Source organism: Lagopus leucura, unplaced genomic scaffold (genome assembly GCF_019238085.1).
Source record: "Lagopus leucura isolate 7727_CA_CO unplaced genomic scaffold, USGS_WTPT01 Super-Scaffold_100022, whole genome shotgun sequence".
Taxonomy (NCBI): domain Eukaryota; kingdom Metazoa; phylum Chordata; class Aves; order Galliformes; family Phasianidae; genus Lagopus; species Lagopus leucura.
The window spans coordinates 4,928,391-4,943,188 of NW_024962275.1; the positions used below are offsets into that span (position 1 = coordinate 4,928,391).

General features: G+C 46.7%; 1 protein-coding gene across 2 annotated transcripts; it reads left to right on the forward strand.

Annotated features, from left to right (window-relative positions):
* The first annotated feature begins 16 nt into the window (after positions 1-16).
* Positions 17-13,757, forward strand: CRAT (carnitine O-acetyltransferase). 2 transcript variants are annotated; one of them, XM_042878936.1, is made up of 15 exons: positions 17-174; positions 1,862-1,964; positions 3,106-3,369; positions 3,802-3,920; positions 6,030-6,083; positions 6,935-7,100; positions 7,668-7,842; positions 8,407-8,585; positions 9,571-9,671; positions 10,099-10,218; positions 10,706-10,828; positions 10,914-11,049; positions 11,500-11,562; positions 12,077-12,214; positions 12,716-13,757. In XM_042878936.1, exons 1-15 carry the CDS (start codon positions 17-19, stop codon positions 12,929-12,931), a joined length of 2,115 nt encoding a protein of 704 aa, XP_042734870.1. In that variant the 3' UTR covers positions 12,932-13,757. The 2 variants fall into 2 exon arrangements, with proteins under 2 accessions (XP_042734870.1, XP_042734871.1); XM_042878937.1 differs by lacking the exon at positions 1,862-1,964 and having other exon boundaries at positions 130-174.
* The last annotated feature ends 1,041 nt before the right edge of the window (positions 13,758-14,798 follow it).

A 14,798-nucleotide genomic window follows, 5' to 3' on the forward strand; every position in this document is an offset into this window, starting at 1 on the left:
TGTGCCCTTTCCCAAAATGGCGGAGCTGGCTTCGCCCCGCACCAAGATGGCGGCGTGGCGGCCCCGCCCCTTATTGGCCGAGCGGGGCGGCGGCGCCCGGTGTCGCCGGTGTCCTTGCGGCGGGCGGCGGCGGCCGGGAGCGGAGCCATGCTGGGCTGCGTGGCGAGGGCGGCGGTGAGTGCGAGGCGAGAGGGACGGGATGGAGCGCGGGGTGCGTGAGATGGCGGCCGGGCCTCGCTCCCAGCCTGAGGGGAGCGGGGGGCGCGGGTGGTGTCCCCGTGTCGCTGAGGGGTGCAGGGAGGGGATGGCAGCCTGCAGGCCCTGAGGCCCGCCTGGGCCTTGCATCGCTGCTGGGCAAGATGTCCGTTAAGGTTGGAGAACGGCTCTCATATCTCCAGGCCCAACCCCAGCCCACCGACATGTCCCTCAGTGCCGCATCTCTGCGGGTCTGGAACACCTCCATGCATGGTGACCCCAGCAGCTATGCAGGGTGGGCAGCTGCGTCAGTGCAGCACTGCTCCTTTGAGAAGAGACGTTCTGGACACGCTCTGGAGCCTCGATGTCTTTCTAGGGGCCCAGAACTGAACACAGCACTGAGGTGCAGCCCCACCAGTGCCAGTATGGAGCCACAGTCACCTCCCTGCTCCTGCTGGCTCCACTATTGCTGATACAAACCAGGGTGCCATTGGCCTTCTTGGCTACCTGAGCACACTGCTGGCTCACATTCAGCTCCAGATTCTTTTCCTCTGCATACCATTGCAGCCACGCTGCCCCAAGTCTATAGCACTGCGTAGGGCTGTTGCGGCCAAAGCGCAGCACCCAGCCCTTGGTTTTGTCAGAGCTCACTGACACCGTTGTGGATGTCAGGGCAGGAGGCAGTGTAGGATAGCGTCAGCTCTGTGGATTCACTCCATGAGGTGCTTTCTCAGCACTGGTTGCCTCAGGGCTGGAGGGGGCTCCAGTTTCTAATTTAAAAAGACAAACACAATCTGACACTACACGTTGTGGCTGTGCTGGGAATCAGACACCGCTCTGAAATCCATCCCGCCCCCAAGCCTGCAGGTGGACTTCGCATCAGCTTTACACACTCTGGAAAAGGTCACTTGCTGTACTGGAACGTGGCCTGGGAGCATTGCCAGCCTGCAGGCTGGATCCATCCACACACATTGCACTCTGCTGGTGTTTGTTTCCCCGGTGCTTGTGGGGAAAAGGCAGGCTACTCACTATCTCTGCTGCCAGCTGCCTCCTCTGTTCAGCTGTGATCACTGCTCCTCCTTGTATCAAACATTTGAGTTTGACCTCGATCCAAACGAGCAGAGGACAGACATAAAAGAGAAAACATAAATCTACCCTGTGTTTTAACTTGTGTTTTCAACTAATTTAGTGTGGGGTTTTCTCTGTTTGCTTGTGACCTTAGCTGTGTTTAAAGCCTGCTTCTGTCTGCCCCTCAGTTGCCCAGAGGAGCGTAATAGACCTTGGGACTGCACCATGTTGTTGCTCTGCTTTGGAGATACCTTTTTGTTTATAAGGGTTGACAACCCTTTACTTCCCAAAGTCTCGCAATAATGATCCTACGTGCATGGAAGAAGAGCAGGAAGATATCATCTTTAGCTCCAAATGCTTTCATTTCTGCCATGGCTGGGGACCCAGAGCTATTGATTGAAGAGCAGTCAGCAGGCACAGACCGGGCAGTGCAGGGCTGACAATCAGTGACTGAGGGAGGGCTTCCTGGAAAGGTGCCTTCATGGCATTCGATGGCGTGATTACCCCCAGCTCTCCCTGACCTGTGCCTGGCCTTGAGCCCTCTGATCGGAGCAGTCATGTGGCAGTTTGCTAATCAGGTGACGCCCTGCACGGGCAGCCCGTTGTCAGGGGGAAGAGGAAACCAAGACAGGCCGAGGGAGAGCTTTACGATCATTTCTGTCCTCCCAGCCATGGATAGCAAGCAGAAGCAAGCAGAGAAGGTACGGTATCCTCACGCTGCCACGATCAACTCCCTTCATTTCTTCCCAGCCCCTCTCTTTTAATGCTTGAGTAATTCCCCCTTCTCTTGTTTTTAACCCTCCTTCCCCAAACCTTGATCACATGGCTCTTATCGTGTCCTGCAAAGAGCATAGTGCACTTTCTCTGAGGGCTCAGCACCATGCAGAAAGCTTTGTCACTTTGCAGATTTTTCTTCTTCTCTCTGCTTAACTCCTGGGAGCTGGGAGGTATGGGGGCACTTACTTTCTTATTGCCTTGCAAATAAGGTTAAGCAAAAGGCACTTTGCATCCCACACTCCTGTAGAAAAGGAGATCACCTGGTGTGATGCTGTCTAAGGCTTTCACTCACCTGTCTGATTCCCAAAGCCTGTTCCATCACCCACAATTTCCTGAACAGCTCCCAGTGATTCCTCTCCAGAGGTTCCTATAATTTGAACAGCTCCATACTGGTACAACTGAATAGAGGCTGTCCTAATACTGCTGGGGCTTCCACCGACTGGGAGGTTCACCAGCACAAAGAAGCACTGCCCAAAGGCCAACACAGCCAGTCTTTCCCTGACCATCACTTGTGATAGACCATCCCTGGCCAAAGCAGAGGGGTTTTAATCCTGCCTCAGGCTTAGCTCACCTTAACTAAATCTGCCCCCCCTCCCACCTTCCAAAAGCCTAAAGTGTAATTTGTTTTGTTACAGAGCTCTGCTTAATTTTTTGACCTTCTTCTATTGTGTATCCTGAGAAGCAATTACGTGGCTTCTGACTACCTAAGATTAAGTTTCTTTCGTGACTTACTTCCCACGGTATGGAAGTTTGACTTGAGAAACATGGAGATACTCAGCTAGAAGGCACCCAGACAGCAGGGATGTGTTATTATCCTTGCAGTGTTTCCTGCACTGATTGATCAGATTTCTCTTGCAGCTTTTCTGAACGTCTTACAACCATATAGAGATTAGAAATTGCTGGAGCATGCAGTCATAGATGTACACCTTGCATTGCTTCTTGTGCTCCGTTCCTCTGATGAGATACCTTCAGAATCCGGGACGGGGACTCCCAGACCCAAGTTGTTTGTGACCCCATGCACATCAGGGGGAAGTTCTGTCTCGACATTTGCTTTGTGCTTTACAGGCCAGGCCCTATGGCCTGCTGAAGCCAACAGCTTTAGGCAAGATCCCAGGCAGATTTCTACTTCATCAAGAAGCATTGCCCCCTCTCCCCGTGCCGCCACTTCAGCAGACGCTGGACCGCTACCTGCTGACCCTGCAGCCCATCATCAGTGAGGAGGAGCTGAACCACACGCAGGAGCTGGTGGCTGAGTTCCGCAAGCCAGGAGGTGTTGGGGAGAGACTGCAGAAAGGCCTGGAGAGGAGAGCGAGGAAAACAGAGAACTGGGTAGGTTGGGACTCTGGCCCCAGGCTTTGTGTGGGGGGAGAGGCCTGATGCAAGCCTCTCCAGCGTCCGCTGGGATCTGCGTTCTTATGGCACTGTCTTCATGAGCAGCCTGCTGCTGGCCTTCCTAAGATGTGCACGACCCTCACCAGGGCTTGGGTCACTGCCCCTGGCTGTGGCTGCTGAAGCCCTTAGCTTGTTGGCATCACAAAGCTGGCACTAAGGAGTTGAAGGAAACTTCCTTTTTGAGCCCTGCATCAAAAGCCCCTAATGCTTCACTCCAGTGCCCCTCTACCATAAACAAAACATAAAACCCAAACTGTCTGTTTGCAAAGTGTGGGGCAGAACTGCGGTCAAGGTGTTGAGAGCGTTCAGCTTGGCTTGGGTCAAAAAGCAGCAGATGCTGTGCCTGCATGTTGCCTTTCTCCATGCCAGCTCTCGGACTGGTGGTTGAAGACAGCTTACCTGGAGTATCGCCTGCCAGTTGTGGTTCACTCCAGCCCTGGTGTGGTTTTACCTAAGCAGGATTTTCAGGATCGACAAGGGCAGCTCAGGTAAAGTCCTTTTCTGCCTTCCCTTGGGCTTCAGATGGGATGAGCTACCTCTTTTGGACTGGGGGTGGGTGTTCAGGCTGACTGGGAGTAGTTGGCATGCTATAGCCTGTCCATGCTGTGCAAGAGGGCTGTACAGATAAAGAAAGGCTGGTAGGCTGTAAGGAATCCTGGCTATAAGGTGAAGAGTCTGGTGGTTCAGGCACTGAACTGGGACTCAAAACTTAAGTTTGTCTTTGCTTGACAGCCCTGACTGGAGGCACTGTGAGGATATATCTGACTGACTAAAAGCTAGAAGGCAGTAAGACTGTGTGTGCAATTAAAGGAGGCATGAAGACTAGCCTAGGTGTGAAAGTTTGCTAGTTCTGAGGGACAAGGGAACCTGCTGCAGGGACTGTCTCCTGTTTTGTAATTTCATTTATGGGTTAGAAGACCAACAGTCACCAGTCTCTCTCCATGACCAGAACTTTTTGCAGTTCTGCCCTGCCTTTTGTCTTTTGCCAGTGAGCATCAGTGTCCCACAGCTAAAACCAGCCCACCGCTGCCCATCTGCAGCAGATTCTCTTGCTCATTCCTGAACCAGTGTCTGGTTCACATCTTCTCTTCCCTCCCTTTAATTTTTAACCACCACTGTAGACGTGTGTTTCAAACTCCATCTGCAAAACGTTAGCATTGACCTTTACACAGGACTACCTCTTGCCCAGTTATTGCTGCTCCCTGCAAATGAGAAGTACCAACCAGGGCAGCACTGCTGCTGTCAGCTGTATCTGCTCCTTGGATACACCTGACCAGCAGTACAGAGGGTGAGCCTTACAAGGACAACACAGAATTACACAAACACCTCTGAAAAGTTTTGCTTGTATTCACTTTTGTGTGGATAGCAGATAAGACTTGGAGAACTACCACTGTTCCACCCCAGGGAACTGAGCAGCCACACAATAATCTGGGCTACCCTTGAAAATACAGTTCAAAGTGTCTATTTTGTGACTGCATAAAGAAGTTTGACAGCATAGCTTGAAACTAAAGCTTCAGAAATCAGAAAGCAAGTTTAGAAAGTGTTCTTTAGTCCTCAGTCTGTCAAAAGAGACTGGAAACAAGTCAGCTAACAAAGCTCTTCCCCTGAAGCTCTAACTCTGCTCCCAGGCTGTTTCCTCTCAGAAATGACTCCCTGACTTCTGTTTCTTTGCTGTTTTACTTCCTCAGATTTTTCAGTAAGGCTGGGAAATTTTCACTGAAAACTACCTTGGAAGACACGTGCTGTGTTTGTTTAACAGCCCGTAGGTTCTTGGAGTCACTTTGATCTTTACTAGGGATGGGGAGGTTGAGCAAATCTGGATGACACTGCATGCAGATGCCAAATGCTGCTACTACTTTAAAGCCTTTGAAGTTCAGCTGACTGCAACCTCTTGTCACAGTGACCTCCTGCCCCTTTCCTCCCACGTGTGGTTCAGAGCTCCCAGGTCAGAAAAGGCCAACTTGTCACTCCCAAGCAAAGCAGTTTGATGTGGCTGGTCACTAAGAACTGTTTCTGTTGATCCTAGTGAACACAACACCTCAGTGTCAGTATGCAGCACGCCTGCATTTGTTTCAGATCCTCCATTGCCAAAGGAGTGCTCTTAGGGCTGCATTAGCAGCAGAACATGAAGCAGGTAGGAGCTAGATCAGCACTGATGAGTCCTCAATGCAGAGATGTACAGCTGCAGCTTAGCTTGAAACTCAGAGCTGGCCTCTGGCCAGGGAAGGGCAGAAGTCCCCTTCATGTTGTTTTAATGCTAAGACTTGGATGGGAGAAAAATCATCACACAGCAGTAGAAAATGCTGCTTTTAGAGGGTTATTTATATATTCAGACTACACCCTATCTTGAGAGTTGTCCAGAATTCCCTTGTTATGTAATAATTGTGCTAAAGGGCTGGACTGTCCAGCAATCTGAAATCACACCCCCAGAGTGGCTGTATCAGCTAACCAGAGATGGACACAACAGGGGCTTGGCAGAAGGGATGAACTTGTACAGAGCAGAGAGAAGGCTTTGCTGCTCCTCTTCCTTAGCTAGCTCCTCTGCCCCAGGTGCCCTGTGTTGGAATCTCAATTTGTTACATTTGATATTTTTCCAGGTTTGCTGCAAAGCTGATCGAGGGCATCCTGGATTTCAAGACCATGATTGACAAGTGAGTTAGCAACTTTTCTGACTTCTCAGGTGTTCCTTACTGTCACAGAGAGGCTGACCCTAGTCAATGAATCTCCCTTCCAAATAAAAAGCTTACAGCTAGCAGCAATGCTGATTACAGTATCTCTTCAATATGTGCTGCTAGCTGTCAGGGTTACCACTGCTAAAGAATAAATTTACTTTCTTCATGTTCTTTGTTTACCTTAATGCTCTCGTTGGCATGCATACATGTTTAGAGGGATTGAGCCAGACAGTCTTGTGGAGTTACATACTTCTGTTTGCCCGCAGAACAAGTTACAGCTCAGGCTGCAGGAATTTGTCTCTCTTCTTTTGGGTTTCTGGTGTTGCTCATCTTCCAGCTAGCCTTAGAGAAACTTGCTCCTCCCCACTCCCTCTCTTCTAAGCACCAACTGAATACACCTTATTTATGTTCCCAAAATAGCATCTGCCAACACATAACCAACATCATACCTTTGCATCCAAACTCAGCTAAGGCTCGGGGCCAACCATGGAAAGGGTAATGGGAATATATTGCTAAAGTGGTCCATTGAGGCTAACTCTTAGCTGATTCATCATAGCTGGCCCACTAGATTAAAGCTGAAAACTTCCTTCTGCTGTTTTACTGGAAACAATACATCTCCCAGTATTACCAGGCTCTTAATTCAGCTTAGCAGACAGCTAACACAGCAGGAATGGGAAAAGATGAGCCTTTTGTATACCATCAGCACACACGGTTAGGTTTTGCTGGAGGTGATAGTGGCTGCGCAGTGGCTGTTCTGTGTCTGTCTTGTGTGAGGAAAGCAGGCCCTCTCACTGCTATATTTTCTCTTCCATACCTGGATATATCTTCAGTGAGACCCTCCCAGTGGAGTACTTGGGTGGGAAGCCCCTCTGCATGAACCAGTACTACCAGATCCTTTCATCCTGCCGCATTCCTGGGCCCAAGCGGGACTCCATTGTCAACTACGCCAAGGGCAAGAAGCAATCCAGACACATCACAGTGGTTCACAACTTCCAGGTAAGAGCAGCTCCTGGACTTTCAAGGAGGTTTGTTTAGATGCATGCGTCCCTTTCAGTAAGCTGTGCTGCTGGAGAAAATGGAACAGAAACTCTGCCCACAAGGTTTGCCTCAGCAGAGATTCACTCCTGCTTCCTTTATTCCCTTTGGCTTTAACTGAACAACAGCTGGGATAGACCTGTGTAAGCAAGAGATGAGGCAGAAACCTCTTTTTCTTGTCCCTGCAACCCCTGTCTCTCAAAGCCCAGACTTAGGAGGCTGGGACTCAAGTTGGAAATTGGTAACAAATTCTACCACTGTAGGCAAATCTAGGAAATAGAAAATCCTTGTGTTTTGGCCCTCATTACCACGGCTTTCAACCTTCTTAAAACCTGGACTGTATTTATGTCCTGAAAGGAAAGTAGGACTTGGTTGGTCTGTCAATTCTGAATGCCTTTCAAAGGTCTGCTTTCAAACTGAGTTCTTTGATCAGGTCTTACCTCTTCAGAGTGACAGCTCATTCTTTTGGCAGCTGGATAATTAAGATCTTCTTTCGTTTCCTATGTCCTTGTCTGTTCTCATCTTCAGTTCTTTGAGCTGGATGTGTACAACAGTGACGGCAGCCCCCTTACCACCGACCAGCTCTTTATTCAGCTGGAGAAGATCTGGAACACCTCCCTCCAAACAAACAAAGAACCTATTGGAATCCTCACCACCAACCACCGAAACAGCTGGGCAAAAGCTTACAACAACCTTCTGAAAGGTGTGTACAGTCCCTAACGTCCAAGTGCTAATGAACACTACAAATGTTTGAAAACCAACCTCACTGCTGTGCTCTGCTCAATTCTTTCCTTTGGAAAGCTTTTGGAAACATGTACATGAACTTCCCACCCCAAAGCAGCAACCGGATTGCATTGCAAACTGTTGCTTTATCTGTTGTAGAAGGTACATGAGTGAAAGCTGAAGTTTGGTGAATTAGACCCAAAATCCTGGAGTTTGTTGGGTTGTAAGAATTGCAAATCATAGAATAGCTTAAGTTGGAAGGAACCTTACAGATAATCCAGTTCCAACCCCTGCTGTGGGCTGGTTGCCACCCACTACATCAGGCTGCCCAGGACCCATCCAGCCTGAGAAAAGGAAGGAACTGTATACATTCATCTTTAACCCAGCTGCTATCAATTTACATCCCTAAATAATACATATTACACTGATGTACCATAGGGATCCAACACTGCTCCTTCAAACCTTCTCTTTCAAATTCCAGTCTCTCTCCACTCGAAAGCTTTTCAACTCCCTTTTCTTATTTTTTGTTCCTTTTTTCTCCCAGATAAGACCAACAAGGAATCTGTACGTACAATTGAGAAGAGCATTTGCACTGTCTGCCTTGATGCACCGATGCCACGGGTGTCTGAGGACATCTACATGAGTCGTGTGGCCGCTCAGATGCTGCACGGTGGAGGCAGTCGCTGGAACAGTGGGAACCGATGGTTCGACAAAACCCTTCAAGTAAGTGCTGATCTCAAACGATTCTGAATAGATGAGTCTGAGCTTCTTCCTGAGACTGAAAGGGGCCAAGCAATCCAAGACACCTTTTGCAGGAAAGCTTCTCTAGCACTGAGTGGAGAAACAGAGGAGATAAGCTGTGGAAGCTGACAGTGTGAGATCCTTCAGTTTCCCTTGCTGTCAACTCAACTTGCTTCAGGGACTTTGCATTTCTTTTACTGCCTCTGCCCACGCTTACTCAGTGTAGCTGTTCTTTGTGTTCCTTGTAAATCAATTTTCTGCCTGCGGTGAACAATGCCTTGTCTGCTTGGAGGCAGCCCAAACATAGGGAGGTCTGTTTCTTTTATTTTCCCTAGGCTTGTCACTTTTCCAGTTTCTGCTAGAAGCTGCCCAGGTTTTTTTTGTTGCTCTTCCCACTCCCCCCCAGCATCAGCTGCCATCCCACAGCATCCTTCTGGTCAATTCTCCATTCAATCAAGAACATTCATGAGCAGCTGCTATTTGAGCTTCCCCCTTATTAGTTCACCTATCCTGGCTCACAGATCAAAGCTGTGGTTCTTTAAAAGATTGCCATCTCTGCTGAGGCCTTCACGTTTTCCGTTATTTTGTTCCTATTTGGAACTCTTCCTTGATGGGATAAAGCTGAGATGTTTCAGGTAATGCAAAAGTAAGGCTAAGTCAGCATATGGTGATATTATTCCTGTATTACATGTGCAACTGAAAAAAATCAAACCCATTGAACTACTCTGTACTGCCAGAGCACACCAATATAGCTGTCAGGCACACTTCTATCTAGTTAGTTTTTCAAAACTCCTAGCAGTAGTATTAGATCTTTCTAGGCCTGCTGAAAGACTTCTGTGTGTTACCTTTGAAGCATGCAGGAATAGGTTCACTGTCCAGTCTGTTCCAGAGCAGTGAGGCACTAACACCTCTCTCTGGATAGCTCGTGCTTCATGTACTAGTCATTTTCCTTCCTGATCTCTCATAGTTCATCATTGCTGAAGATGGCTCCTGTGGTCTGGTATATGAGCACGCTCCCGCAGAAGGTCCACCCATCGTTGCTATTCTGGATCACATTGTGCAATACACGTGAGTCCTGCCTGCTCTACCATTCCTCAGCTTTTGAAATAAGGAAAAGCTGTTATGGCACCTGTTTCCCCAAGACCATGCCTCTTCACAGCTCCACCAAGAATTTATTCTTGAGGAAGGGTATCGTATGCTAATTGGTGATGGCTTTTCTTACATTTATAATGAGAATTGAGCAGGCAAGCTCACGCTGCTTCCATTTTTAGGGAATGTTACTCTTCAGAGTCAACGGCACTTTTGCCTGGTACCTGTTCCTTTTGGGCAGGAGGCACTAAAGAGATTTCACTCATACTCTTCAAAAATCACTGTAATAGCACTGTGAAGAGTTTTTCAGCACGTGGCAAATCTCCTGTGCACTTCTGCCCCTGCCATTATGTTTAGCTGAGTCTTGTGTCAAAGGGCTGATTAAACATATCATTTCTCTAAGCAGGAAGAAACCCGAGCTGGTGAGATCACCAATGATTCCTTTGCCAATGCCCAAGAAGCTGCGGTTTAACATAACTCCAGAAATCAAGAATGACATAGAGAAGGCAAAACAGAACCTTAACATGTAAGTACAAAGCACTGGAGAGGTTCTGGTGAGTGACTGAAGGTTTAACTCATGTCCCCATTTCAAACACATCAGCCTTCCTTCCCCCACTGCTGCTAGGGAGTTTTTCCAATGACTTACTGGGTCAACATTGAGCCTAGCTGAAAAGCACATTAATGCCACCTGCTAAGAGGAAACTGAAAGGCATGGAAAAGGGGCAATTGTTTATCCATTCCACTTTTGCTAAGAACAAAGCTTCAGCAGATTCAGCTAGGGACACTGGAGTATACACACAGACATAAGCCCATCTAACTCAGTGTAGATTTTTAGCAATGACCAGAAAAACTCACCTCCATGTCTAATCAAGCCTGACTGTGATGGAGCTGTCAGTCCCTATGTAGATCCAAGTAGCCTGTTCCTTCTCAGCCTCAGGAAAGCCAGGTTCATGCATTTATGTTTCAAAAACAAGCAGCAGGTGAAGGAACGCTTCCTCTCTCTTTCCTTGCAGCATGGTCCAAGACCTGGATATCAAAGTGATGGTCTTTCATCAATTTGGGAAAGCCTTCCCCAAGTCAGAGAAGATAAGTCCTGATGCTTTCATCCAGCTGGCCTTGCAGCTAGCATATTACAGGTAAGACCACCAACTCAGGAGGTAGCTTTGCATCCTCCCCACCTTCAGATCAAATACACGAGCTTGACTCTTCCCCATCTCCCAGGATGTACGGCCATGCCTGTCCCACGTATGAGAGCGCCTCACTGAGGATGTTCCGTTTGGGCCGCACAGACACCATCCGCTCTGCTTCCATTGAGTCTCTTCAGTTTGTGCAATCCATGGACAGCCCTGACAAATCGGTGAGGATTTCAGAGAAGTAGCATGAGAGGACTCCATAGCAGGAAATAAGGGAAAGATGCTTATTTGGCTATGTCAGCTTTTTTCAGCTTTGCAGAACTGCACCTGGTATCAAGTTGAGCTAAAACGTATCTTGGAGTATACAGTTACTCACCTTGGATTTAATTTAGCTTTCTTTTGAGTGGATTGAAAGCTAGGGAAACAACAGGTGGATGTTTCTAATCCTCCCAAAAGGAATCAACTCCCTTCTAATAGTTTGCTTAGGCACCTTAAGTTTTACTACTGATGGATGGAGAACTCCACTTGAAATAACATAACACAGCCAAACAACATCATTTTAAAATTAACACTAGTACAGACACACAAGGCAGAAATACCCCTGTCCTACAGGAATGATTGAAAGGAGGTTAGCTGTTCTGTAGAAGAACTTAAGATGTGTGTGTTCCTTTCAGGACCAGGTGAAAACCGACTTGCTGAGGAGAGCTACCCAGGCCCACAGGGAATACACAGATATGGTAAGTGACCTCTGTGCAACCATCATTGAGGTTTTACACAATAAATGAATAAAAACAAACAAACAAAAAAATCCAAGACCTAAAGAGCTTTATCTCTGTGGCACAGTGATGTGGCCAACAATGCTACTGCCCGAATGCTTTCTCCTCTTTAACTAGTTGTTTAAGAGCCCCTTGTGATAGGAAAAATCAAAGAGCAAAACAGCTTCTGTTTTCACTGACATCGTTTCTGATTAATGCCACAGCTGCAGGAAAACACCTTAAACCAGAGAAAGCACATAGGCAGGAACTGTAAAGTGGGTTCCACCAGTATGTTTATTTTCACAGTCTTTACAAATGAGACTGAGCAATGTCCAGTATTCTAACTTTGTAGATGGATAGATACTTAGAAAGGTTTTTACTGTTGGTTTGTTGTTTTTTTTTGTGGACTTTTTGTTGGTGTTTTTTTGACCCAGTGATGATAGTGTTACTCACTTTGCTGCAAGACAGGTTTTCACCTGCTCTTCCATCCTTACAGGCAATAAGGGGGAATGCAATAGATCGCCACCTCTTGGGCCTGAAGCTTCAAGCTATTGAGGATTTAGTGAGCATGCCTGAACTGTTCATGGACACAGCATATGCTGTTGCAACGCACTTCAATCTCTCAACCAGCCAGGTAGGACTCATTTAAGCAAAGATGGAAGTGGTCTATATTTATTACCACTGTGTTTCTTCCCCACATTTCTCCCTCATCTCTTCACAGTATTTTAAAACTGCTACCAGCCCCAGTAAAACTGCAGATCTAATCTGCAGCTGCCCGGCCTTCTCTACTCCATAAAACACAAGCATAACCAAGGCTGAGATAACCAAAAGCGTTTGGTGCACATGGTACCAAGTGGAGTTAGGTGCCATCTGCTGTGCTCCGGGTCTTACTGAACAAGTTCTGCTTGTGACTTATTAGAAGCTGATATCAGAGTTTTCTCCTTTGTAGAGCCACAAGAAATCACACTGCTACTACACAGCAGAATCCAAGATGTGTGTGCTGGCAGGGGGAGCTGAGCACAAGGTTCTCCTTAGAGCATTTTCAGGAGTTTCTTCTACTGTTGACATAGTTAGCCTTTGATAGCTGCATTTTTTTGCCTGGGTAGTTAGAAGTTTAATCACATTGTCTCCACAGGTCCCAGCAAAGACAGACTGTGTGATGTGTTTTGGTCCCGTGGTTCCAGATGGCTATGGAATCTGTTACAACCCTATGGATGAACATATCAACTTTGCCATTTCAGCATTCAACAGCTGTGCTGAAACAAATGCAGCTCGCATGGCACATTATCTTGAAACAGCACTGCTAGACATGAGGAGCTTGCTCCAATCTACTCCCAAATCCAAACTGTAAGAGGCAAATACGATGTAAAATCCCCCACGAGAGAGGCTGTCTTTCTTGCACTGAAGTTCCCAGTTCCTCAGAAAATGATTGAGGGGACAGCCTGTCCTGACTGGAATCTAGGAGGGCATCATTTGTTTTCAGCAAGACAGAATCTAATATCTACAGATATGTGACTGTGGGGCAGAGGAGATGTTGTCTAAAGCCAAAGCACAACTGAGTGGTCCTCTCCCATCACTGCTAAGTGCACCTTCCTGTCCTCAGAGAGGACTAAAATCTTTTTATGGAACTTACTGTAACAGAATGTAGAGAAAGCACAGTCCTTACCAGTATCTACATCCATTTGGTGAAGAAGGTAGTTCTCCAGGAAGAGCAGGGAATGTTTATGATATGATGGGACTACTGCAAGACTAAGGCTTTTTCTGGTTTAGGCTTCTGAAGAGAGCAGCATCTTTGCAACTCATCTGAAGAGTTCTTTTACTGCAGCCAAACACCATCATTGAACAAAGGGGAGAAAGAAGTCAGAGCAGATCCTGTCTTGTTAAGAGTGCACTGTACTACCCGTCCCAGGCACCTTATCATTACATACTTTGCAGCCCTGGAAACGTTCCCTTCTTCTATCTTTAAGATGCTGAGATCTTTCCATTGCACTGACCCAACGACAGTATACTACTCACTACAAGCTAAGGCAGCTTTGTTTGCTTTGTTCTGGGCTTTTTGTTCAAGCTTGCTGTTTGTGGGCCCAGTCCTTCATCTTCAGACTGCGTAAAGCTCCCCTTCAGAGCTTCCACAAAACTTGTCTTGCACAGGTTTTATGAACTTCAGCTTTAGGTACCTTGCCCTTTATTGAGATGAGAAGGAACTGCCTGTGCATTTAGCAGAATAGTTGCTCCACCGTAGTTTTACTTTGCAACTGAGGAAAAGAAACAGATGCTGACCTTCTGTTTACTAAGTCTAAGGGCCACATGCCTATTCTCCTTCAGGGCACACATGTTAAATCTAACATGGCTGTATAACTTGCTTTCAGAAACCATATATTTATGCAGAATGTGTTTGGCCTAAATTGTGGATAAAGAGGAATATTTCTGACCTGGAATTGCAGAATTCACTTCTGGTTTTGGCTCACAGAATTCAAATCTGTTGGCGCCAAAGGCAAAACAGCTGCAGAACATCCCTTCTTACACACTGTTCTGCTTCTAAGAAACACAAACACTTGAAAAGCAGGAAGAAAGCTAAGAATGCTCAGGCACCTTGAGCTGTTTGTCTGCTGTAGCAGCCATTGTTCCTGCAGTAACAACACTTTTTTTCTGATACTCTTACATTTTCTTCTTACTGCAGTGTTATTCAGATCTGTGCCATCTCTGTTATGTGGAAGATAATCTTGTAACAGTGCTTTCATGTTCAACTGAGACAGTAGAAGATTATACAAAAAACATCTACATACAATTTTTGCACAGGAACATTTTCTAAGCACTACTTCCAATCAATCTGCCACAATCTAAGCTCCCTTAATTTTTATTTAGTAAAACTGAGTGGTAATGAAGAACTCTACTGCTTCTACTGCTATTTCAGCAACAGGGATTTAATATTTAAACTGCACACCCTTCAAGATAAGATGGTTGGGACATCACAGTAAACAAGATGCGTTGTAAATCTGATGGCCTGTACTGTTAGAGCAAAACATTTGATCCTAATTGCTACTTTTATGATCACAGATATGATCAAAGTGCCTTGGTAAACAGACATGAGGAATTTTGCACTAAATCAGTTTAGAGAAAAATACTGTTCTCATCTGCTTTGAAAAAGACACAAGTCAGAACTGTTGCAGTTTTTTTTTTCCTAGAAGGATATTGTTTTAAAGCTTCATACACCTAAATAA